The sequence below is a fragment of the Lupinus angustifolius genome, chromosome LG08 (genome assembly GCF_001865875.1).
Source record: "Lupinus angustifolius cultivar Tanjil chromosome LG08, LupAngTanjil_v1.0, whole genome shotgun sequence".
NCBI classification, from domain to species: Eukaryota; Viridiplantae; Streptophyta; class Magnoliopsida; order Fabales; family Fabaceae; genus Lupinus; species Lupinus angustifolius.
The window spans coordinates 22,561,551-22,586,839 of NC_032016.1; the positions used below are offsets into that span (position 1 = coordinate 22,561,551).

At 31.7% G+C, this 25,289-nt stretch overlaps 2 protein-coding genes and 1 long non-coding RNA gene across 3 annotated transcripts; all 3 read left to right on the forward strand.

Annotated features, from left to right (window-relative positions):
• On the forward strand, window positions 7,676-10,396 carry LOC109355224. Its single transcript, XR_002108638.1, has 2 exons — window positions 7,676-8,001; window positions 9,881-10,396. It is a non-coding gene; the product is annotated as an uncharacterized LOC109355224 (long non-coding RNA).
• On the forward strand, window positions 18,306-21,154 carry LOC109355223 (B-cell receptor-associated protein 31-like). The gene is made up of 2 exons (XM_019598249.1): window positions 18,306-18,719; window positions 20,556-21,154. The coding sequence occupies exons 1-2, from the start codon at window positions 18,437-18,439 to the stop codon at window positions 20,888-20,890; spliced, it is 618 nt and encodes a 205-aa protein (XP_019453794.1). The 5' UTR covers window positions 18,306-18,436; the 3' UTR covers window positions 20,891-21,154.
• LOC109353754 (dirigent protein 2-like) lies at window positions 23,453-24,186 on the forward strand. Its single transcript, XM_019596123.1, has one exon. It carries the CDS (start codon window positions 23,510-23,512, stop codon window positions 24,056-24,058), a length of 549 nt encoding a protein of 182 aa, XP_019451668.1. The 5' UTR covers window positions 23,453-23,509; the 3' UTR covers window positions 24,059-24,186.

The window sequence follows — 25,289 nt, forward strand, 5'->3', positions numbered from 1 at the left end:
TGATATTTTATTATATTAGGATTTCACAAAAGGTCAGAGGAGATAGGGATTATAATCAAATAATCAACTTGTCGTACCACGAAAGTTCACGAGCAGTTGTACTATAATCCTTCAGAAAAGGCCAATTCTACAGCAGAAATGAACAATGATCAGTTTGAGAAACTCAACAAAGGGTTTTCTTCCAACACACGTAGCAAGTATATATATGGGACAAAGAACACTTGTCCCACGAGTGTCTCATTCTATATTTAAGATTAATCGAATTTTAATAAGTAAATGTAATATAAAAATATTAGTTTATGTCTTAAAAAAAGTTATTTATTCATACAGAAATATTTAATTAATTTGGGACATGGAATAGGACAACTTATACGTTTAATAGATGCAATGTGGGACAATTGTATACAATCCATATTTACATATTATTACAGATTTTGAAGGTGGTTTCTATGGCAATAGTATATTTGGATGTATGTATCAGAAACTTTTATTAAAAACTAGTTGTACACATAAGAACTGCTCATAAGCATTGTTATCTTTTCTATTTATGGTAATTATGAATATTATAATTAGTATAATTCAACCACTCACTAAGTATGAAATTGAATTTGTTAATTCAGTGTCAAGCAGGTTGTAGTCCTTGGATTCGACTCTTGTGGATGAAAAAAATACTTGTTAGGAGAGTTAGCTTCACATACCTATGAATGTTTCCGGCTCGGACAGGATTACCTCTAGTGCGAGGATACATGTGGAAAAAGAAAGAAAAAAACAGGTTGTACTCCAATTAAGTATTCATGAAATGTATAAAGTAAATGATGTTCGAATTAAATAGTGGTCAAAACCATTTCACTCTTTCAAATGATGAGAACCATTCACACTACCATTTTAACGTTGGCAAAAAAACATTACAAGATGCTTTAAAGGACATGACAGTTGAAGAATCATCAGAATTCACAAGGCCTGCATGCTCTGCCGCTAGCTATGTATATGAGGACATATTTGTTGGAATAGAAATTAATGTAAACACATCATATAAAGCAAAGGGTATAAGGTCCCACTTGAGTTTACACCTTCAAGATTTTAACTAGTTTTCTGAATAGCTCAGCCATGAAAGATTCCTCTCATTTAATTCTGTTAGTGTCCCCTCCATATGACCAACACCTCTTATCATCATTCTCATTATTCCTCTCATGTTTGTATATCATGCGTTTCTCTCAGTAGTTGTACACCCTCAATTATAGTTCCATGTTCATATATTTATGACTACTTAGTAAAACTGCATATAAATAGGTTTGTAGGGGGATTAAGCATTTAAGATTATATACTAGTTAATTATGGAATTAGAGTGAAGATGATTGTAACATGACCTCAATTAATCTCAAACGCTTTATTATATGTAAGATATAATATATAATAATATGCGTTTGCTTAATATCTTTATATACAGAATGCTATGTAATATGTATAAACTATTTAAATGATATAGCTTAATTAAGGGTGGACCATCATTTTCTCTCATAACAGATAATTAAGTAGAATAATGAATGATGGTTTAGTGCAAACTCTAATGGCCGACCTGATACGGCAATTTTACCTACTCCTTGTGACATTAATATGCACTGCTGTATATGCATTTTTTAATCATATATTTTTTGTTGAACTAGCTCTACCAATATTATCTAATAATATATCAATAACTCTCTGAAAGAGGAAGCATAAGTTTGAATACCCATGTCGGTAGATGTTGTGGTTTCAGGTTTTTAAAGAGATATATTTATTAAAAGAAGGTTTATAAAGAGATAAAAGAACAATAAATACCTATAATCCTATACATTTTGGTCAAGAAGAAAAGTTTTGGTATATAGCAAGTGAAACCAGAATAGAGACATTAATTTTACAACATTGGCACATATATTATATTTCATTTTTCTTATAATAATTTCTCCATTAATTACATTATGCTTTCTGCTTAATTAATTCACTCACCTCTCGCCCTAATTCCAGTTTCTCCAAGAAAGTTCATAGGTCTTTGACTAGATTTATGACCTTATATAGATATATATTTCACCTCTACTTGAATGAGATAAGTATTGGTATAACTGATTATAGTACCCACTATACTTATATATATATGTCATACATGATTGCATAGCATATGATTTGAATATGATCTTACATAGATATATATTTCATCATCTATATCTAGAGAGATAAAAAAACTTATTCTGTTTTCAATCTGTACAAATACCTAAATGAATATCAATTCATCATGGGGATATACAAAAATATGGAATATAATATGAAACAAATGAACAAGTAATTATATATACTTACCGGGTATTTGAGATTTGAGGGGGTGGAGATGGAAATTAAGAAGTGTAAAATAAGATATTGACGCGGCTCAATTAAACTACAAGGCTGGTTTTCATGTTAGCCATGTCTTCAAATTGAGGCGTGCCAATACCTTGATTTGTGCCTTCATATAGCACTTCTCTATCACCACCTCTCACCCTTGTAGAGGTTAATTATATATATGCTCCTTTCGATAACCATCATTTATGCATTTCTCTTCATCTATAATGAGCTTGGTAAATTTTCCATGATATATACAAGATCTGCTTTATATATTTGGAAGAGAAAACATGAATTTCTGAGTGTGGGAGAAGAGAAGAAAAGTGGATAAATGATTAAAACTGAGTACTGGTTTGTGCTTATGTACGATACACTGTTTGACTAACCCATTTTCCATTTTCCACGAAGCCACCACATAGGGACCCCTATATATTACTCAATTTGCATTTAATATTTTCTTTCTTCTACTACTTTTTTAATATGCGGTTTTAAGTTTTGAGTTTGGTGAATCTTAAAAAATTAATTGTATTAAGATTTTGCACTAAACATACACATACTGAATTATTAATTTTCTATCTACCATACAAATGATTAATGTTACGTTACTCCATAATTTTAGATATAAAAAATCGGCAACTGTTTCTCTATAAATAAGAGCTTTGTTGTTTTCACTATTATTTTCTACGCCTAATCTCTAATCTTACCTACTTAGACGAAAATAGAAGGAAGGGATAGATTTGAAAACGTGTGTCATGTTTTTTCAAGTTAGATATAGATGTTGATTTGGCAAGACATCAAAAAGTGCAAGTTAATCAACTAATCTTTTTTTTCTGATAAGAAAGTCTAGTAGCAATGTTTATTGAGAATTTTTTATTGGAAAATAAACTCTTATTTGACAAGAAAGTAGTTGTAAGTTATTGTATATTATACGAAACAGGTAATTGCATGACTTTGCCGGTTTTTGTTGTTGTTAATTTCCAAAATATGACAATTTTTTACCTCCCCTAACTAGTTTTCTTAAAAAACTAATACTGAATACAATTTGTATATACCTAACTTTCCACTTTTTATTTGGAAAATACTAATAAAATACTATGATAATGTATATAAGTAAAGCTACTCAAGTAAGAACAGTTCTCATATAAAAATTGTGAGAACAATAGATCTAAGTCTTACAAACAATTATGAATGATTATGATTAAAAGATAGTTATTAGTTACATGATAGTCATGTGCATATATCTTTAATTTTAACCATTCAATCATGATTCATACTAAGTGTTCTCATTTCTCACTATAGCACATTGTGTTCACATGATCGACTATATATATATATCATTATTATTATCTAATGAGTTTATACAGACATACATAAACATGACATTTTACATATATCAACACTAAAATTTCTTCTTCCTTTTTTAACAAAATATTTGATAAAAAAACACTAAAGTTGATAAGCTAATTTTATTGATGAGTTTTTAATTTAATCATTTAAATTTTATTTTAGCTAGCTAGTTTTTCCACTGGATAAACATGTATAAAAGTTTTCAAAGATGAATGGAGGTATTAGGTGATATTTTTTTAGTAAATAGTTTAATTAATTTTTAACCGGAAAAGCTTCTTAAAAAGTTTAATCATTAAATATATATATATGGCCTGAAAGGAACATCATTTGACATGAGATAGAAACTTTACATGTACTTATATTAAAATAAATGCCTGATAATCAAAAAGCCCTACATAGTTGATAAGATATTTGAGTTTTTTAAAATATAATATTAAATATTTGATCTCTAAAGATACAATTTTTTTCAGTAATCTCTACACCTCAAAAGATTTTGTCTTGCGGAGGATATCATTTGTCCAAAAATACATATTAATTTTTTGATATCTTATAAATGTTTTTTAAGGTATTTTTATAATGAGCTCATCCATATAAAAACAAAATAATTCATAAGCATTTATAATAATAATTTAACTTGAAAAGAAGCTATTCCAAATTAAAATTATTTCAATGTCCAACTTACATTATACTTCATAGGTAAAATATTAAATAATGGTGATTAAGTGGGGAGAAATTAATGAAATGATGAATTTGGAATGCCATTAATTTTGATAATTTTAAAAGTAATAATTATTTTTATTAAACATGTGAATCAATAAGGTATTAGTATATTAGTGTAAGGCTTTGCTAAATGTTCAAGATGACTAAAAGGTCAAAAGTTCGGTTTATGATAGTGATATTTGTTGAGAATGACAGTCACGAACTCCAAATGAATTAGTTCTTTACCCAAAAATGTGTGAATCAATAAGGTATTGGTCTATTAGTGTAAGACTTTGCTAAATTCTCAAGATGACTAAAAAGTCAAGATTTCAATTTATGATAATGATCTTTGTTGAGAGAGATAACTACGAACTCCAAATAAATTAGTTTTTTACCCTAAAAATGGTGGGAAAATATATTAAATAGTACCGAAAAAGGTGAAATGTTTAAAAGTGACTTATAAATAAGGATAAAAAGAATATAAATTCTCTTGCTTATTTAAGAATAAAAATGTACCATGCAGATATTAATTAAAGTTTTATGGAGTTCACCAACCACTCTGGGCCACTGAAAATAGGACAATGCTTTTAACAGTTGAGAATATAAATTGAGGTCTGTGAAATTATGATTTTTACACCGCATATACCGTTTGATGTTGTAGCTAGAGTAGACCCAATCCTTCCTAACACTAGAACTTGGTTCTAGGGTATCTTACTTACTCAAGTCTTAATTTGAGACCGCTCATAAAAATAAACATCACATTATACCAACTTGGAATTATTATATAATTGTTCATCAAGTTATGTTTTTATAATTTGGCATTGTAATTTTAAATACTAATTGTATTTTAAAGAAATCGGTGTAAATTAATTACTGTTATTAGAAAAAACATTGTTATGAATATGAAAATTTTATTAAAAATAATTATGAAGCCAAAATATTTATCATGACGAAACATAAATGGGAGTTATCTTTTCAGGTACAAAATATAAATGCAGAGACGGCTAAATCCTCTATATGAGTGAAAGTTTTAAGAGTAAAAATATATGCATTAATAATGTAACAAATTTATATACTGATATATTTAAAAAGACAATATAAATGAATGATAGATGAAAAAAATATATTAATTATTTATAATTATTTACACTGATAATTCATAGATATTATACTTATGTTTTAAAGTGAATTTGATTTAAGTTGTTACATATAGTATGACCTTATATATATATATTTAAAAGAAGCATATTTTTAGTTTGTCACTTAATTTAGAAGAAATATGCTTTATAAAAAAATGTTTTCATTTTACAATTAGACATAGCTTACAGATATTCTGGGTGGCACCGACTCACCTAATTCCTCAAGTTATCTGTTTATAGTTGAGGATATGTGAAGAGACATGCCTATATACTGTATCCACATGGAACAATTAGGTTCGTTCCACCAAAAAACAAGTTTAGGAAAGGTAAGTAACAATCTTTCGTCACGGTTGACAAATTTTGTGATTGCCAAATTGTTAAATAATTAATGGTTAATTCCATACCGTCCAAGCAGATACTTTTCAACTTAGGATTCCATTAATTGGTTCGTAATTTATGTATTTTTATTTCATAAAAGTTTAGATGGATGGATCAAAGTAAAGGCGTAGAGCATTAATGTTTGGGCTGCCATCGGCTTATTGATCTGGGCTAATAGTACTTATGCTCTGTTTTGATCTACCATTTGACAACTGGGCCTTCAAAAGTTCCAAAAGATCTTAATGTCAGTTTCTTGATCCAAACATTTATGAGTAATTTATGTAATTTATAAGCATAATACCTGAGTCACTTAATTTTTTTTGTCAATTATAATAATTAGTATGTACAGACACTTCGTACCTGCCAGTCAGTATTATATGATACTACATATTTAATTTTTATACATTTCATATTTTATAATTAGAATATATTTATTGTCTTCGGTGTACTTTATATTATAATTTGATAATATTTAGTTTAAGGTGAGAGATTTGGTTAATTAATGTGTTGGTGGTGGTTAATTAGGATTATATGGTTTTTTGTAAAAATTAAATAATGTGAAGGGCAAAATAGGAAATAAAAATTACACCATAGTGAAAATTACATAATGTTTTGCCTTTATATATTAGTGGAGATTGGGGTAATATTAAAGTAGGTTACCTGGGGCAACACAGTTCAAGTTCTAAAAGTGATCATAAAAGCTTGAATAGACCCAGAGTGCCATAAGCTATGCAAGTAGCTTGTAATTGATTTTAGATTCTGCATTTTCATGTCTTTCCTAGGCCAGTCGTTACCTTAGTTAAAAATGTTTTATAAGAATTTACTTTATCAATGGAATTTATTCTCGAAACTCTACTATTAATTCAGTATTCGGTATTAAATTGGTTATAGTGGTTCAACCGGTGGTTCATTAATTAAATTGTACGCCGATAAAATTATATATATATATATATATATATAATATTGATATTAATGTTGACAAATCAATGAAAAACTAATTTTTTTATTTTCATTAAAAAATTAATTTTAAATAAAAAATTGTCAGTATAACCAGTTTTAACTAGTATGATTACATAATTGATATAATTATTGTCTGTAACAATATTGTGACTGATTTACCGATTAAACTGTCCGGTATGAAATAGTTTTAACAACACTGATTCCAAGTACAGGTACATGTAATTAGTTTATTAATGAAATTTATTCTCTTAATTCCTGTAACTATATATATGTATATAGAAGAATGGGTTCACGAGACTCGAGAGGCTCCCACATATACTAGATATTGGTTGTTGAACCTTACAAGAATAATTAAAATATCTAGAAATTCATTAAAAATTATTAACAACGTACAAATACATTGGTTAGGTTCACCAGTTTTGTCCATAAGCCTGCTTAAACTGTTTGATACTAGTGGCAATTAATCAGAGAACAGAATAATGTGACTACTCTTTATTAATGGCAAAGATATTGACATAAATATAATGTGTATAGAAGATTTCTGTTTCACTTACATAAAAGATAATACATGAGAGCTAATTTTGTTTTACAAGGGAACATCCATAATATGATAAAACTATCTCCTAGATGAAATTTTATTCATCCACAACACTGAAACCCTAAAACTCATTTAAGGAAAATAAAATATATATGTGAGGTATTTATTTATACAGTTTTTTTGCATATATTAAGGAAATAATGCATTGTTAGCGATGATGATGTTCCATACTTTATTACTTTATATTTATTTTATTATTTTCCATAAAAAGAAAACGTTAAGCAGATGCTGTGTGGTCTGCATATGCAAAATCTTTTTTTACAAATGCTCCTAGAACCATGATATGTACCTAGAACCACAATGTTCCTACGTACTTATACCTCAGTCTTTTGCGTCCAGGTTCAACGAACATTGTAGGTTCTTCTTTTTCTTTTTTCCTTTTATATTTCTGACTATGATTATTTAAGCTTTAATCCCTACTTCACTTCGAAGAGGAGCAGCCAGAGACTATTGTGACCAAACCCTTTATGGATGTAGTAATAAACCTGGCTGCTCCTCTTTCATCCACTTCAAAATCTGAGATCAATGGTACGTACGCTTATTCATTCATTTCTTTATATATTGCTATCTTATATGCTTCATCCTTACATGTATCTTGCAATGTTTCTTTATATATCAGTACTTGGATATGTCATAGTGCAATGTTGGAACTATAATGAATAATTAAAGAATATCTTAAGGCTCCACCTTTGAATAATATAAAGACTTTATGAAGATCAGCTCCTAATTAATCGATCTGTTGTTAGTTATTACTTGTTACAATTTTCTGGTAAGGTTTTGTTATCCATTGTATCAATCAGAAGCCGCATCAAATTAGTGTCTTTAACGATAACATTAATTACCTGTTTTTCTGGATTTATATATAGGATCAAAGTTTAATTCTCGAATAAGATTTTGGTACAAGCCCATTAGAGATTATGGAATCAAATAGCTATTTCTTTTGGTGTTTTTATACTTTTTTTTTTCATATGATCAACACATGAATATTCTTCTTCATATGCCAAATCCAAAAGTTAGGTTATGGGTTATATTAGTTTGGCTTGCACCGATCTCTTTCCATCTTATAAAATTGGTAAAAAGTTTCATTTTTATTTTAATAAATTCATATGATAATCACGATTCAAATCAATTTTGGTCGAGGTCTTTGCAGTGTTCAGATCAAAGATGATTTATATATAAAATAAAGTATCTTTTAAAAATTCAGTGAATTTATTTGCTACAGACATAAAGTAAACAAATCTAGAGATGAATTCGAAGAATGAGGCTTATCTATATTAATGGAGAGAGAAATTGTTGATTTGTACTTAGTTTCAATGAGAGAAATGTTATTACTTTTTTCCGTCACTTTTGATGTACTTTTCTTTTTATTAATGGAGAGGATCGTAACCCCATTTCCAACTACATACCTAAAGGTCATTGACTAATGTTGTTTTGAAGATTTGAATTCTTAAAGACCAATTGATTAACAATCAAATTAGCAAATAGAATAACATGCTCTAGACCTGCAGCGAATATTAGTAGTTAGAATATGGAATATATAGCAGAAGAAAACAAACCCTCAACATCACTCTATGGGAAATTGGAAAGTGATTCTCTCTAATTACATGATGCCAGCTGTATATAATATTATCAGGGCATCTTCTGATGCTGGTACCTTTATTGACTATGACACATTTGCTACTGATTATTGGCCCATTCATATAATATAACTTAATAGCTAAAGGTGTACTTAATTGTCAATTGATAATAACATCACCTGTGTCACAATTTTTTGTTACTGCATGTGTCAAAAAACAATTAGGAAATTTGATTTTCTTGATCAATCCTAAGTTAGTAGATAGAGTAATATAAATTATGAGATAGGATGATAACCAGTTTAGAAATTGAGACCTATTTTAAAATGAAATCTTTATACTTTATATTCAAAGGGGTGTTTTGCTCCTTAAACTAGAATTAGGTTGGATTAGTATTTAATACTTTTAAGACATCAATATGTTTTCTCACCTTTTTGCACGTGAGACTAATCAAAATGATTTAGCCCTAAGCATGTAACTTTGAGAAACTAATATTCTTTAGTACTGAAGACTCCAATTAGTGAGGACACAATGACATATGATATTAAAAAAATTAAGGGTGCAAATTTGAAGTTTCTCTAATTAGAAACCATGGTGGGCTTTAAGCTGCAGATTGTGATGCCTATTGTCCGTGTCCATAAATATGGAGCTTCATGTAGTGCAGTTATCTACCGGTGCTTAATTTATCTGAGAGTGAATGTTGTATAATAATATCCTTTGCCACTGCATCTATTTTGGTGCTGCTATTACTTATATAACTTGTTACTTTATTAGTGATATAAATTAGTTGTGTGGACCTAATTTGATTTGGCATTTTTGTGCTATATAAACAGGATGCAGCAGTATCTTATACTAAACAAGCTGTTAATTTGGTGGATAAGGAGCTAACCATGCAGATTTTAGGAGCTTCCTCATGCATAACTACCATTGGATATATGTTACAGTGAGAAAGGAAATTTTATTGATGAGCTTTCATTGAAGCTCATCAGTGACCATGGTCATGTATCATGATCACACTATTGCACCCACTTGTACTGGACTAGGATCTCAAACCATCACTGTTTTCTCTGTACTCCAGTGCAGCTTCTACAAATGTGCTTAGTTTTGAGATCTTATGTTCCTGTACCTGCTGAAGAAAGTTCCCCTTAACAACTTCAAAACTTGTCACTTTTTTATTTATCATTTACTGAATACATCAAATCTCAGATTTTGTATTCTATCTATGCAATAGCACTGGTGGATTTTACCTCCCCATTGCTCTTTGAATTATTGCAGTATATCACTACATTGTAATGAATTAAGGTTTGTGGTTATGAGATTATTAGGGAATAATGAGAGAGTTTGCTGAACTTTGAATTTCCTGAGTAATAAGCATGTTTTCACTTCAACGTGATATTTTTCCTTTCCCATTTTCCCTTGTGATTTAATCTTCATTAGTTTCTTATAAAATAAGATAATCTTCACTTGCTTCTCTTACTAAATACAGATGCTTCAAGCACTTAGGTTCATCTTAAAGAAAATCAAGTCCAAAAAAAATATTAATTTCATTCCCCCATCCATTTTATCCATTTATCTCACTCTTACTAACCACACATTTATCATGCATCATACACACTCCTAAAAGGTTAACAAGGGAAAAGGGGGCAGAAGAAGGTGTAAGAAAGGCAATAATCTGTGACATTAAGTAACATATAGTAACTTGACTAATAAAATTGTGCTCTCTCAAGCTTTCTTCTACTTGGCTGAAGAAACAAATAGAGACTAGTAGACCAAAGCAGCTAAGGTTGCTCCTAAGAAGGACATACCCAATAGACATAAAATTGCTCCCAAGTATTATACTTGTTGTTCATATAGGCCCATCCAAATGCATTAGCCAGGTTCTTTTTTTCCGATAATTTAAATTTGTATTAAAACGAGTATAAAGGGTGCCCACCCAATATAAATGAGATCAAGACGTCAACTTTGTAGTACAAAATACTATACAAGTTTTGGGATCCATTCACCAACTTGCAAAAGATAAAGAATTTTGAGATACAAAAGAAGTGAACCAAATCCATGATCTAGTTTGAATTAGATCAATAAGGTCCACATAACTCAACGTCTTCTTCAAGAAAATCACTTCATTTCTCATCAGCCACACAGATCAAACCACGACAACAATTTTGCACATTTACCACTTCTCAAGGATTCATAATGCTTAAAGGACTCCAAAATTGAAGAGGTAGTTACAACATTTATTTGTAACCAAGAATAAAAGCCCTTACAAACACTTCAAGCAAATTCAAATGATATGAATAAGTGATCAATAGATTCAACATGATTATTACATAACTTGCAAACCATGTCATCCACTCTCACAATAACATTCCTATTAAATAATTCATCATTTGTTGGGAGCCTTCTTCTTATGAGTTTCCAAACAAAACAAGAAATATTTGAAGGAACACAATTAATCCAACAATTCTTAAGCTCTTTACTTGTAAGTGATTGTTGATGATTCAATTGAGCTAGATATGTAGTTTTAACCACATAGTCACCCGAGCTATCTAGTCCCCATATCCAACTATCAAGGACATCTTTTTTACAAGAATGATGATGAATCAAGTCATACAGATTTTGAGCCATGGATTCCTCTCTTCCAAATAGACTTCTCCTCCAAGGAATTTCCCAGCACCAAACATTATCCTCCCATAGTCGTTATCCCCCACCCAAGCATGTTGGTTTGAAGCAAGACAAAATAATCTAGCGTAGACCATCTTAAGATTCTGATTACCCACTCAAATATCATGTCAGAAAAGAGTATGAAGACCGATAGCGATTTCCTTCCAAACATTTTCATCAAACCACCCACCTGTGACCCCGTTAGAGAGCCCACTTTTGGTAAGTCCTTCCACCACCTCGAAGCAAAAGCAATCCTTGGCATAGACCAATCAAAACCATATTTTGAGTTAATAACCTTCACCCAAAAAACATCATTATCTTGAAGCCTACACCATCTCCATTTCCCCAACAAAGCATGATTGAAATGGAGAAGATCCTTAACCCCTAGACCACCTAACTCCTTAGATTTACAAACCACATCCCAAGCCACCTAAGCAATACATTTACCACCTCCAAATGAGACATGTTTGCATTTCCAAGGGACTAGCTGCTTTGAAATAATCTCAGTCATGCGTTGCCAAGTAGCAATCCTCCTCGGATTTGCCCCAACAAGAACACCCAAATAAGTGAAGGGAAATGAGCCAATCTTACAAAATAAGAAGTTCGATGCACCTGACATAATGGTTTCTGACACATTTATACCATAAAGAGAGCTCTTATTGGAATTAACCTTCAAACCTGAAGCTAACTCAAAGCGTCTAAGAATTGTCTTCAAGCAAAGAAGATTTTTATGAGAAGGTTTGCACACAATAATAGTATCATCAACAAATTCAAGATCACAAACTTCTACACCATCTCTACCAATCTTGTAACCCTCCAAAGCACCAATAGACCTAGCATGTCTAACCAACCCTACAAAACCCTCTTCCACCATAAGAAACAAGAATGGTGCCATTGGGTCTCCCTGTTGAAGACCTCTGGAGACAGAAAAATAGCTCGATGGACTACAATTAACCAAAACAGATATAGAGGTCGAGAAATAGCCCGTTGGACTACCATTAACCTCCACTTTACCGAAAAACAAAAGCAGTTAACCATGAAGTCTATAAAAGTCCAATCCACTGAGTCATAAGCTTTCTCAAAATCAACTTTGAACAAAAAACCACCATCCATATCCTTATTAGCAGAATGGATAACTTCATTAATAATCATAGGAGCATCCAGAATATATCTACCGTGAATAAAAGTCGACTGAGAAGGAAAAATTAAAGAGCTCATAACACATGTAAGTCTAGCTGCCAAAATCTTTGCAATGATTTTGTACAAAGACCCAACTAGAGAAATCGGCATATAGTCCTAGATTTTGTTTGGACATTTTATTTTTGGAATCAAAGCAATGAAAGAAGAATTCAAACATTTTGGGAGTTTACCATTAACATGGAATTCTTGGATAAAGAGAATAATGTCCGTTTTAACAACTTCCCAAAATTCTTGGAAGAATATGAAATTAAAACCATCTAACCTCGGACTCTTATCACCAGAACAACTCCAAACTGCCAATCTAATTTCCTCATCCGAGAAAGCAACATCTAAAGAAGATCGTTGATTATCATTCAGAGTCGGAAATTGAACACCATCCAATTTCGACTTCACCATGGATCCCATAGATTTTTTTTTTGAAGTAATTTGTAATCTCCCTTCTCATGGCCAAATCATTCTCATACCACACATCATTAATCCAAATACCTCTAATTTGGTTCCTTCGCCTCCTATTATTGATATAAGCATGGATGTAACTAGTGTTGACGTCCCCCTCCTTCAGCCATTTACATCTAGATTTTTGCCTCAACAAGTTATCCTTCATATTTGTAGTTTCCCACCAATCAGCTGTTAGCTTTTTAAGTGAAGAAAGTTGATCAGAAGACAAAATTGAATTTTCTCCAATTATATCCAGCTCCTGAATAGCAATAAAATATTGCCCCAACTTGGAATCTAAGCACCCAAAAGATTCCTTATTCCATACCTTAATTCTTTCCTTCAAAACTTTTAATTTCTCCTTCACAATAAAAGCTTTCCACCCACAGCAAGTGACTTCACTCCAAGAATTAGAGACCACATTTGCAAAGCTAGGATGCCTAAGCCAACAATTGTTGAACCGGAAAGGAATCAATCATTTCTCCACCTTTCTTTGCCTAAGGACGATCAGGCAATGATCATAAAATTCTCTATTCATAGTCCATTGAGTTGTGTCTGGCCACTTCACAAACCACCTCGTCGATATGAGAAATCTATTAAGCATGCTCATAACTCCACTACCCGATTGGTACCAAGTAAAATTTATCCCAATTAGAGACATATCCACCAACTCCATCCCCCTAATCCACTTATTAAACAAACGGATATCCCTATTACATCTTCCACCAACAATTCCCCTCCTTTCAGACTCACCTCTAATATAATTGAAATCATCAAAGCAACATCAAATTATATATCCCAAACTAAGTTTCAAATGCAAGAGATCCTCCCAGAGATGAATTTTTTGATTCAAAAGACAAGGTGAATAAACATTAACCAAACAACAAATTACCTGACTATCCAGCCAAGTTCACAAAGTAGCCAAAAAACCAGAACTAGAATAAGAATCAATTTTTTGAAACTTATTTTCGTCCCAAATGCTTAGAATACCGCCAGATCTCCCAACTGATGGGATGAAATCCCAGTCACAATCACTAGAAGATTCAAATTGCAATCTTCAAACTTTGTTTATTTAATACCAATAAAATCCACATCATTTTTCTAATTAACTACTTAACACCTCTTTTCTTTAAACTACTCCCCAACCCCCTCACATTTAAAGAGAGACAATGCATTGATTACCTTCACGATCCCCCTAGTTAGAATTAATAAAACCAATCCTTTCCTTTTCCTCCAAGTCCTCAATTCTCTTGATAATCACCTTGTCCTCCCATTCAAACGAAACTCCCAAGCGTTTGCTTAATTCCCACATTTTCAAAGCATTTTTGCCACCACTTTTGAGCTCTTCATCTTCACCCGATAGAGAATTTGGAACAATATCAATATCTCCAAGAGGAGAATGCAAAATTTTTGAGGAAGTTTTTGTCTCAATGGACACACTAAGACCACACACGTTTTTTCCTTCCTTTTTGAAAGCTTCCTCTTAGACTTCCTACCACCTCTTGGCCTTATAGATGCAAAAAAATGATTATGCATATTTAAAAGAGCCTTTGAACATTTATTTTTTTATTCCTTCCTTTGTCATTTAAGGCCAACGTGGACAATGGTGCAACAACTTGTCATACTCCAGCTTCATTTAATTCAATATAAGTTATGGAAATAAGATCACTAACAATAGGATAAATAATAGGGAGGCCCAATCCAGATTTCTCTCCAATATTTTTTCCATAAAAAAAACTTGATTGAGGGCCTAAATCACTTTTATCCACGTGATGCACTAAGTGGGAAGTAGCATTGTCACAAATGGTCACATGCTCATCATCTTTACTACAAAACCGAGTTGGGCAAAGGGGCTTCAAAGAATTAAAAGAATTTTTATTTAACCCCTTAGTGGACCTAGAAGGCATTTTAGGCCCAATGTTTATTAGGTCAATGTGAAAAGAGCCTTTTCCCTTCCTACACCTTTCTCTCTACCACACGATCGCCTCTTTTTCTCCACTTTTACCACTTTCAATCTCCTGTAATTTCAAAAAGTCAGGCACTTTCCCATCACCAGAGAGCCAAGTTGCCTTTTTCGTGATAGTTTCTTCTTCTTCCACTGAACCCACCGCACAAGAGTTGACGGCTGGTGGTTTTCATCCTACCCCCATAGACTCTTTTTTACTTCCCCCAAAAGAGACATTTTGTCCCTTGTACGGAGGACCTAGACCTAAGGCCACGTCATCATCATCACCAACTGACGAAGATGTCTCCAAACCACCGTTTACACAATCCGGCCACCATTCCCCATCTTCCGAATCAGCAGAAGTTGAAGACATGATGTCTTCTATGGTCATCCTTACCTTATGTCGAGACTGACTCGTGTTAGGGGAAGCATCTTCAAGCATTCTTATCTCCCATTCCAAATCTTCAATAAGAATTCTTTGGGTGAAGTCGATGTGGTTCATAAAAGAAGTAGCCAGGAGACATCTAGCAAAATCCAATCTTTCCACGTTTTTAGTATCATCGTCAATCCTAATGAGTTCACCCATATTCTTCATAACAGTTCTAAAGAAATCCTCCGACCAAGCATGAACCGGAACCCCCAGACATTTAATCTTGACCAGCCTTTCCAAGGAACGAATCGAGGTATTCCATTTGTTGATTTCCTTGAAAATCGATTTCCACCACTTATCTTCATGACTAAAGAACTGACGAACATCCTCATTTCCTTCCGATTTAAGAAGGAACAATTTTCCTCCCATATTGGATGGTCTTCACGGAGAATACACCTTCTCTATTCAAAATTTGTTGTAAGTTATGAACATCTTCTCACCTTACTAGTTCTCCTACCAACTGGTCATTAGAGAAGTTAATACTTCATATGGTACATTGTAATGTAGTATTTTATCCCTTATTGTTGTTGTTGAATTTGGAATTGTATTATCTTTAAGAATAACTTATTTCTAGGATAATTGATTCCCATCCTTTGCAATTACTTTAGAATGAAACCTGATAGATTGTGGGATCCTTCTTGAAACAATTCCTTCCCTATAGTTCTGATCTTCCTTTCTTTTAAATCTAGGGCTGTTGAAGGTCTTGTGCAACCAGAACCTTGAATAACCAAAGCCAAAGTTGCCACAACAAGGAAATACCCCTTCAACAGTGGGTTCTTAGTACCCTTTAGAAGAACAATGAGGATAACTAAGTTATGAGTAAAATTCAACACCCCTTCAGTTATAACTCCTGTGTGCAATTCATTCTTCAAAAAAAGACACTTCAGCATTTGTTTGTATGGAGCTGACATGACTAGTAGAAGAGCTTTGGCATCAAGAGCTCGAATAACCATTGATGTTAGGGTTGAATGGAAGAGAGATCACCTGTCCCAAGAAACCATGTCTCTTTCTGTCTTTATCTAATCAAATCACACTAACTAACATAATTATGCTTTTATGATTCTTTATTTAATTAAATGACATATTGTAATTAGTGAGGATACAACTAAGAACAAAGGATCTCCATTCGAGTTGAATGAGGTGTTAGATTGCAGTGTAGTGTAGAATGTAGGATGGAGATCACCTGTCACAAACGGTGTCTCACTTCACATCCCAAACCAATCAGAGTGCTGTATTTTATTATATTTTGCTTTTAAATTTTTTACTTTATCCATTTGTTAATATATGATTGGTTTGGGACATGAAATAAGATATCATTAGGGACAGTTAATACCCATCCGTAGAAGGTAAAGATGGTTGAAGGGTTGAAGTTAGCACCACCTAAGGCCCTTTCAATCAAGTTGATTGTGTTAGAAATCAAAGGGCCGAGTTTATTAATTCTGCCCCATCCCAGTTCTCTCATTTTTTTTGTTTAATTTAACTATTATTTTTTGTATTTGAGTTCATATTTTATTAGTAATTACTAAGAGAATAGCATATTTATCTCCTTAGATCCCCTTAGTGTCCGACACGTATCTTATTTTCCTTCATTCGAGAATTTTTTATTTTAAAATATATTATAAAAGAAAAAGAAAGACTTTCAAAAAGATAAATTATCTCATAATATAAGGAAATATTTTTTTATCAGTTACTAATTAATAATCTATGTATCAATATTGTTCGCATATCAGAATTATTTTAAGCATATTTTAAAGAGAAAAAATATACTGTGTATGAGTTTTTTACACTGTTACTATATCATCTATTATTCATTTTCAATAATCATTGACTATTAAAAAAGTTAATACAAATAAATGGTAAATAACACACTTACTTTATATAAATTTTTATACTATCATTTTATAGACATTACACTCTATTTGACTCAAATTTATGGATCTTAGTGCTGAAAGATACAATGTAAATGTGACTCATAATGTATAATGGGGAGAATAATGTATTTTACTTTTAATTAGAGCGGGTACATATCACGATGGGAAATGTAACTAGCGTCGAGTACAATTTTCTATTGATTTATGTCATATGATTTTATTATTCATATGAAAACTACATATATTAAATATTACAGATGGCAAAAACAAAACAAATACTTTGTTAGTCCATCATGTACTATTAATTTTAATTATCATTATCCTTAAAAAAACAATATAAATAAATGATTATAATGCTTTAGCTAAATCGATGCATGAATATTAGAATGACTATGATAGGAAAATCGTTAAGACACCATGATTATTGAATTCAAATACATTAGATCTGCTTTTTATAACATGAATGTTAAGAATTAGTTTTTCATTACGTTAAATTTTGAGTTTGACCCAACATATAACTTTCTTAATAAGTGATGAGAAAAACTTTTCTTATATTATATTTTATTTTTTAGTTAGGCCCGGGAAGATTTGAAAACTCCAAACCTCCTAAATTCTTTTTTTACAATGTAATTAAATAACTAAATAACTGGTTTTTCTTCTTCTTTCTGAATCAACAAAATACTAAGATAAAACAATGAGGTTCGGAAAATAGAAATAGAGAATCGAAACACTTGTCACTAAAGCAAAGAAGCACGCCTTTACCGAAGCAACACATACAGTAAAACCGACACTCTTCTTCTCTTCTCTACTCACCTTTCGGAGACATTATAGATTGAGGATTTCGAAGATGTTGCAGCTACTCTACTCTGCAATTTTCGGCGAAATGCTTCTAATTCTGACCCTTCTTTTCAAAACCCCACTCAGGAAGCTAGTTATCATTTCATTGGATCGGTTGAAGCGAGGTCGAGGCCCCATCGTTGTAACCACCGTGGGTGCCACCTTGGTGGTGGTCCTTTCATCCAGCCTCTACAGCATCGCCAAGATCCAGCAACGCACCGTTGAGGCCGGAACACTTAACCCCACCGATCAAGTTCTTATATCCAATCACATCCTTGAAGCTTCTCTTATGGGTATCTTTTATTTTTCCTCCTTCATCATCATTCGTCGTTCAAAATTGTTGCTTTTATTTTGAATTACCTTTTTTCCTTTTCTAGGGTTTCTGTTTAGATTGATTCAGTCATTGAATTATTTGATTTTTTATTGTTTTTGTTAATTGTAGGGAAAGGAAGTTTTTTTGGAAGGACTAGGTATTAGGAAACAATGATAATCTTAGTTATTGATTGATTTGTGGATCAAGTAATTGTGAGCGTTGTGCCAACTTTCAGAGTTTCACTGCGTCTGCATTGATGTGATACATAATGAAAGTGAAACCTGTTATATGTATGAGTTGACAAAAGTGTTTTTATTTTCTTCTTCATAGCTTGCCAATTATGGTTTTCACTGATATATAGAAGCTTTATTTTCTATGCTTTTTGGTCTCTAATATGGCCTGGTTTACATCACATGATGAATGCTTCAAGCAGGCTTTACTCACTTGGTATCTGGTTTAACCAATAACGTCGACTGATTCAGTATTGGGCATCTTGTTTGAGAGCTTTGTAAAATTAAGTTTTTGTTTTGGGTGGGAATGGTTGAGAATGTCTTATGAGTTGGATTTGATCCTGGGGTTTTGGACATATGAAATGCAGCTGGTGCCACTGAAATGGTCTAGGGCAATCAGTTCGAACACATAATTGATTGTTTTGAAATTTTAAGAGTTGTTGAGTTGAAAAATATTTGTCTCCTTGGTAATAGGCCTCTTCCATTGTAAACCTTTGTGGGTTAAATGATCACACAATGGAATATACCAGATTCTCGTCGGAGATTCCCTTCCGTACACCAAAAACTAGGTTTTACACCAAAAATTGAATATTTTGTGCAACCTCTCTTTCTGTCGCTTCTTTTCCCTCTTATCTCCATCTTTATGATTTTCATAATTTCTCCATCTTTATCATCCTAATCACAAAATGTCTCTAAGTTCCAATGGAAAACCAATATTTTGGTGACTAGGAAGGAATCTCCAACAACCATTTCGTATATTCCGATGAAAATTTAACCCTGTTATGATGGAATTGTAGAATTGATAAACATTAAAAAAATAAAAAGATAGAGGACCAAATTGACACCTTTTTGTTAGAGGGCCAAATTGAATCATAAAAGTAAGATAAAGGACCAAAAGAGTATTTTTAGCCTTTTCATTATTCAATAATGCTTTTAAAGTATATATCTGGTTGATGATTTGCTGACAACTATGATACTCTGGAGCTGTGATACAAGCACTTTTGTTTGCAATGATAAGAGTGAGTACCAAATGTTTTGGTGGAAGATATGGTGTTGGCATCTCTCGCAAGATCACCTCATGATATCCATGAGTTCTATTTGCATTTTTTGTTTCCTTGCCAGTAATACTTGATCGGTTATTTTTATTTGCACCCCCACTTTTAAAATTATTTGCAACATACTCTTTTCAGTAAGATCTAATATGCTAGTAACCTCGCACTGACCTTGCTAATTGATTTGAAGTTTGTTCTTATAGTTGTTGCTTTTACAGGTTAGTTTATGGTGAAATCCCACTGGTTGCTTTAGAGGGTAGAATTCTGTAATATACTTATTTATTTCTGGTTTGTGTATTCTTTTTTTACATTGCATATTTTTTTTTGTCGCTATTTTTGTATATTTTTCTTCTTTAAGGTTTCTATTTGCGAAATTCCCAGATATATGCAGGTCTGTTTTTCTGTTTCTCTTCTCTCGTGGGGTGGTGGGTAATTTAGGCATTAGATATGTCAAGATTGTTAGTCTATGTTGGCGTTTTTCATTTTTATTCGTCCTTATGCACAGTTGGATTCTTCTCATATAACTATGTGCAGGATTTGTGCTGTTCCTCGCTCTGATGATAGATAGATTGCACCATTACATAAGAGAGCTTCGTTTACTGAGGAAGACCATGGAAGCTGTTAAGAAACAAAGCCGAAGTTTTGAGGATGGTAAAAATGGCAATTCAGAAGAGCATAAAGCATTGACTGAAGAAATTGCCACATTGAAGGCCAAAGTTAAGGAACTGGAATCTGCATGCGAGACGAAAGGAAGTAAGGCTATGGCCTTGGAAACTGAAGTAGAGGCTCTTAGAAAGCAGTCAGAAGGGTTGCTTATGGAATATGATCGTCTTCTTGCCGATAATCAGAATCTTCAGAGCCAATTGTAAGCCATTGAGCAGAGCTCTCTGCATCTTAATAATAGAAAGAATATTTGAAGTCTAAAACATTTACAAAAGCTTCTATAGCAAAATCTAGTATAATTTTTTCCTTTGTTCTTGCTGCTTCCGTTGGAGTGCTCACATGTTTATTTAGAGAATGAGGCACAGTTATTCTATTAAGAGCTGAGAGATTCTGTGGATTGAGTATAAATTCCTATACTTAAAGCAGCTTACAGTTATTATTATTGAATAGGTAATTTGGTTGGATTTTAATCTGTCATTGATAATGGCAAGTAGATTTTATACTGAAATGGATGATTATTACCTTAGGTTAATTTTGAGACATTACACTCAGTTTTCATACATAACAGATTTACCTATGCCTAGACAAGCAAAAGGATTCATCCCTTTCTAATTATTATTTTTCTTCACCAACATACATAAGGAGAAAAAAAAGACCCGTTGAGCCGGTGTGAAAAAATTTGGCGATTAACTTCTAAGATTTTGAGATGGTGGCAAGTGACAACCACTTCAGGTGGCGTTGTTCCTAGTTATGGCGTCAGCCAATGGCGAATCTTCAACAAAAATATAAATAAACATATATCATGGATCAATAAAATTTTCAACTATTTTTTCAATATAAATTACTATGTTGTCAGTAAGAAATTCATCTTATATCTTATTATGTAATTTTGTTTAGTTGGTCATACCCAAAGTGATATTTATGTAGTGGTTGAATCATAATAAATAAAATAATACGAATAATTTTGATAATATAATATATAACTTATGATAGAAAATATTTTTAAATATTAATGGCTAACACCAAGAATAAAAAGTTGACATTGACATCTCAAATTAATATTCATTTTCATTAAAACTCATAGAATAGAATTTTTGGACAAAAAATATATATATATATATATTATCAATATTAAATTACTTATAAGTATTATTAGGGTATATATTATCAATACATACATAATCTCTTTCATAAAACAGAAAATTATTATGAACTCAAACAAAGTCATATTATTATAAACAATATCAACGTGTAAGAGAATTTGATCTATTATATATAATTTTAGAAGGACCTCACAAGTTGTATTATATTTATTTATGAAGCTACAAATTAAAGAAATATGTGAGTTTCAACTTGTATCTCCATAAAGACATCATTTAGGTGTAGGTAAAGGGAATACATATGCTCCAAAAAGTATGTCACTCTATGTGTCACATTTTATAATTTAAAAGTTTAATAATTAAATATTTTTATGGCTAAAGTAACTGACACATGAAGCGACACATTTTGTGAAATAACATATATATTTCCGTAAGAGAATAAAAGATAAATAATTTGTTATAATAAAAAATTCAGGGGGACAGCTGCCTCCACCTGTCCCTTCCATCCTCCACCACTGGCCTCAGCTGATTGGAGGTGGTGAGTTGGCCATGAAAATGGGAAAATAATGGGATTTTCATATGTTTTTATATATTCTATATTTATACTTTACAAATATTTTAACAGTACCAGTAAATTACATGCACAGTTTTTTAATTAGTAAAAATAATAATTGGCGTAATGTGTGATTTAGACATATTTTAAGTTCAAGGAACAATTATTTCGATAAAAGTATAATTAGGTTAACTGATAATCAAATATCAAGTGAGATATTATTTCTCATGAGAAGAGTAGATATATATCATTAAAAACAAAAGTAACCATGAATGGTTATTATAAAACAAATTATGTGAAAAGAAGTACAAAAATGTTTTGTAGTGAGTGAGGACTCATAGAAACAAAGTTTTCACGCAGGTGCACCACCTCCACTTCCGGCCAGCTGACTCATGTTTGAGCTTGGGCTCAATATATTTTAGATAACCACATTTTTTTTATATATTCTAATATAATTGTTAATTAAATTCTTTCCCTTTAACATTTACTCCCCTCGTTCTTAATTTAAGAAATATTTTTTTTTTTTAAGGTGGTACTTACTAGTTAATTGAATTTAGCCTATTTTAATTTTCTTTCCTAAACGACTTATAACGTGTACCCACTCTAACACATATCCCTAATTATATGTAACGCTACATGAAAGCTCAAGGCTCTAGCACATTTCATGTGGTAGATGTTGAGTATAAAGTATGATCTAGTCCATCTCACGTCTACAACCTTAACCAAACAAGATTTTCCTCGGATTGTTGAATAAAACAAAGTATTCATCATTACAAATTCATAAACAGCTAAGTAGTAAATGGCGGCAGCACAAAGCAAGAAGAAAATGCCAACTTTTTTTCAATGTTTTTTTTGCGCCCATTTTAGTAACTCCCTTTTAGACTCACAATTTTCTCTTACCTTTACCTCTTTTTTTTTATATATATAATATATTTTAAGTAGAACTTCGTAAAATTTTAACTTCTGTTACGTTATTAGTACTCACATGATACATCACACAAAATCTTGTAACCCAAAAATGGTCAATAACGTTTAAGAAATTATTAAACTAATTGCTTTAAACCGTAATTCCTGCCCCAATAACTACTATAAATTGCAACCATATACTTTAACAAACCAAATTCATCTAATATTTCTTGTCTTTCTGATCTCTCTCTAATATAACACAAAAAATGGCACCATCAACCAAATTCACGTCCTTCACAACATTTCTCTTGATCATAACCATCTTGGTATCTGAATCAAATGGTAATGATCCATTGCCTAGGCCTAATCAAAGTGAAACAACTTTGGTGTTCTATCTACATGATGTGACAACAGGGCCTAATGCAACAGTTGCAACAGTGATTGGATTAAAAGGAAAAGTATGGTCCTACATCACATTTGGTACAATATTTGTAGTTGATGACCCTGTCCACTTAAGTCCTAGTGTATCCTCTACCCAAGTTGGAAGGGCACAAGGTATTCTTACAGCTTCTGCATTAGATGGGTCTAATGTGAATGTTATTCTCTCAGTTGTATTCAACAATTTGGAATACAGTGGCAGCACCATTGAGATTCAAGGTATTAGCCGTCAACGTGAGAATTATAGAGAACTTTCTATTGTTTCTGGCACTGGCAAATTTCGCTTTGCAAGGGGTTTTGCTTCATTGGAGACATCTTTCTATGATGCTTCAACTTCTCGCTCTGTTATTCGCTTGACTCTTAATGTCATTCTGTAATAATGTCCTTACCTTAATGGTTAAATAATAATCTAAGTCATGGTTGTTTATGGATAATGTTAATTAAGCAGCTATATGAAGTTCAATATATACAAATCATGAACTAATGAACATATATTACATTACTATGCTCTCTTCATTCTAGAAGTGTTTTAGACAAAGCTCAATTACAAGATTATGAAGTGAAAAGCTGATTGAATATTTGTAATGGATGGAGACTGGAGAGTAATAGAGTGGGACTAGTGTGAGTTAAAAAGTCGATTAATTGATTAAAATAGGCTACTTTTTTAAACGCATATAGACTATATCAGAGATCATGTTAAGGCTAAGTTTGTGATGTTGCTTATTGCCAATGTTGTTATGGCACTTTGGAAGCTCATTGGTGCTATGAATGATAAAATATATTGAAAAAGTAAGTAGTACATGAAGTGTGAGATAAGGAGTTCATATTGCTATCTTATTTTATGACCCACAAAATTCAAAAGATTTAATATATATGCATTGATAATGTTGGTGTTTTTTATACTTTAATACAAATAAATATAAATTAATGATGAATGACGTACTGACAATATACAAATTTTAATGGGGCGACCTAACCTATTTGGTGGCCTAAAGCTAAATAGCATGAGTGTTTGTTGCATGCTCGCTCGATGCTGATGGCACGCATAGCGTCGAATTTTTTTCCAACTCTTATATTTGTCAAAATATTGACATAAATATTATTTTCGGAAGAAATAAGTTACTAGCATTTTAGAATATAAAACATAAAATCAATCTTAATTTGAAAGTTATTAACATTTACAAATTTGATAAACATTTAGCATATAAAGATGGTTGTAAAATTATTTTCAATAACATATTATACAAGTAAAAGAATATGGATAAACTATCTTATACTTATAATATTGGTGCATACCTTTAAATTAAAAATATATAATAGTTGATGATTTTGATTTCTCAATTCCCAATCTAAAATGATGAAGTTTTTGAACAATGATCCTCTTCATTTGTTTGGTACTACTAAGGGTATTTTTTTATATTTTTAGGTAAAAAGTTAATCTCTTTGGGGGTTTGTAGTTGTCCCTTCCAACAAGTGTCCTCCTAGAAATTGAATCATCGACCTTGGAGATTCAGTGGAGTCTTACACCACTAGATCAATGTTTTGTTGGTTTATCCATTTGTTTTTAATAACAAAATGTAATTTTATTGTAATTAAAAGGATAAATGT

What these genes read in the sequence shown, in the direction of transcription:
- LOC109355223 (XM_019598249.1), top strand. Translation starts at nt 18,437, where the DNA reads ATGTTGCAGCTACTCTACTCTGCAATTTTCGGCGAAATGCTTCTAATT. An exon ending in CCTTGAAGCTTCTCTTATGG is followed by an intron (nt 18,720 to 20,555) that starts GTATCTTTTATT and finishes AACTATGTGCAG; the next exon opens with GATTTGTGCTGTTCCTCGCT.
- LOC109353754 (XM_019596123.1), top strand. Translation starts at nt 23,510, where the DNA reads ATGGCACCATCAACCAAATTCACGTCCTTCACAACATTTCTCTTGATC.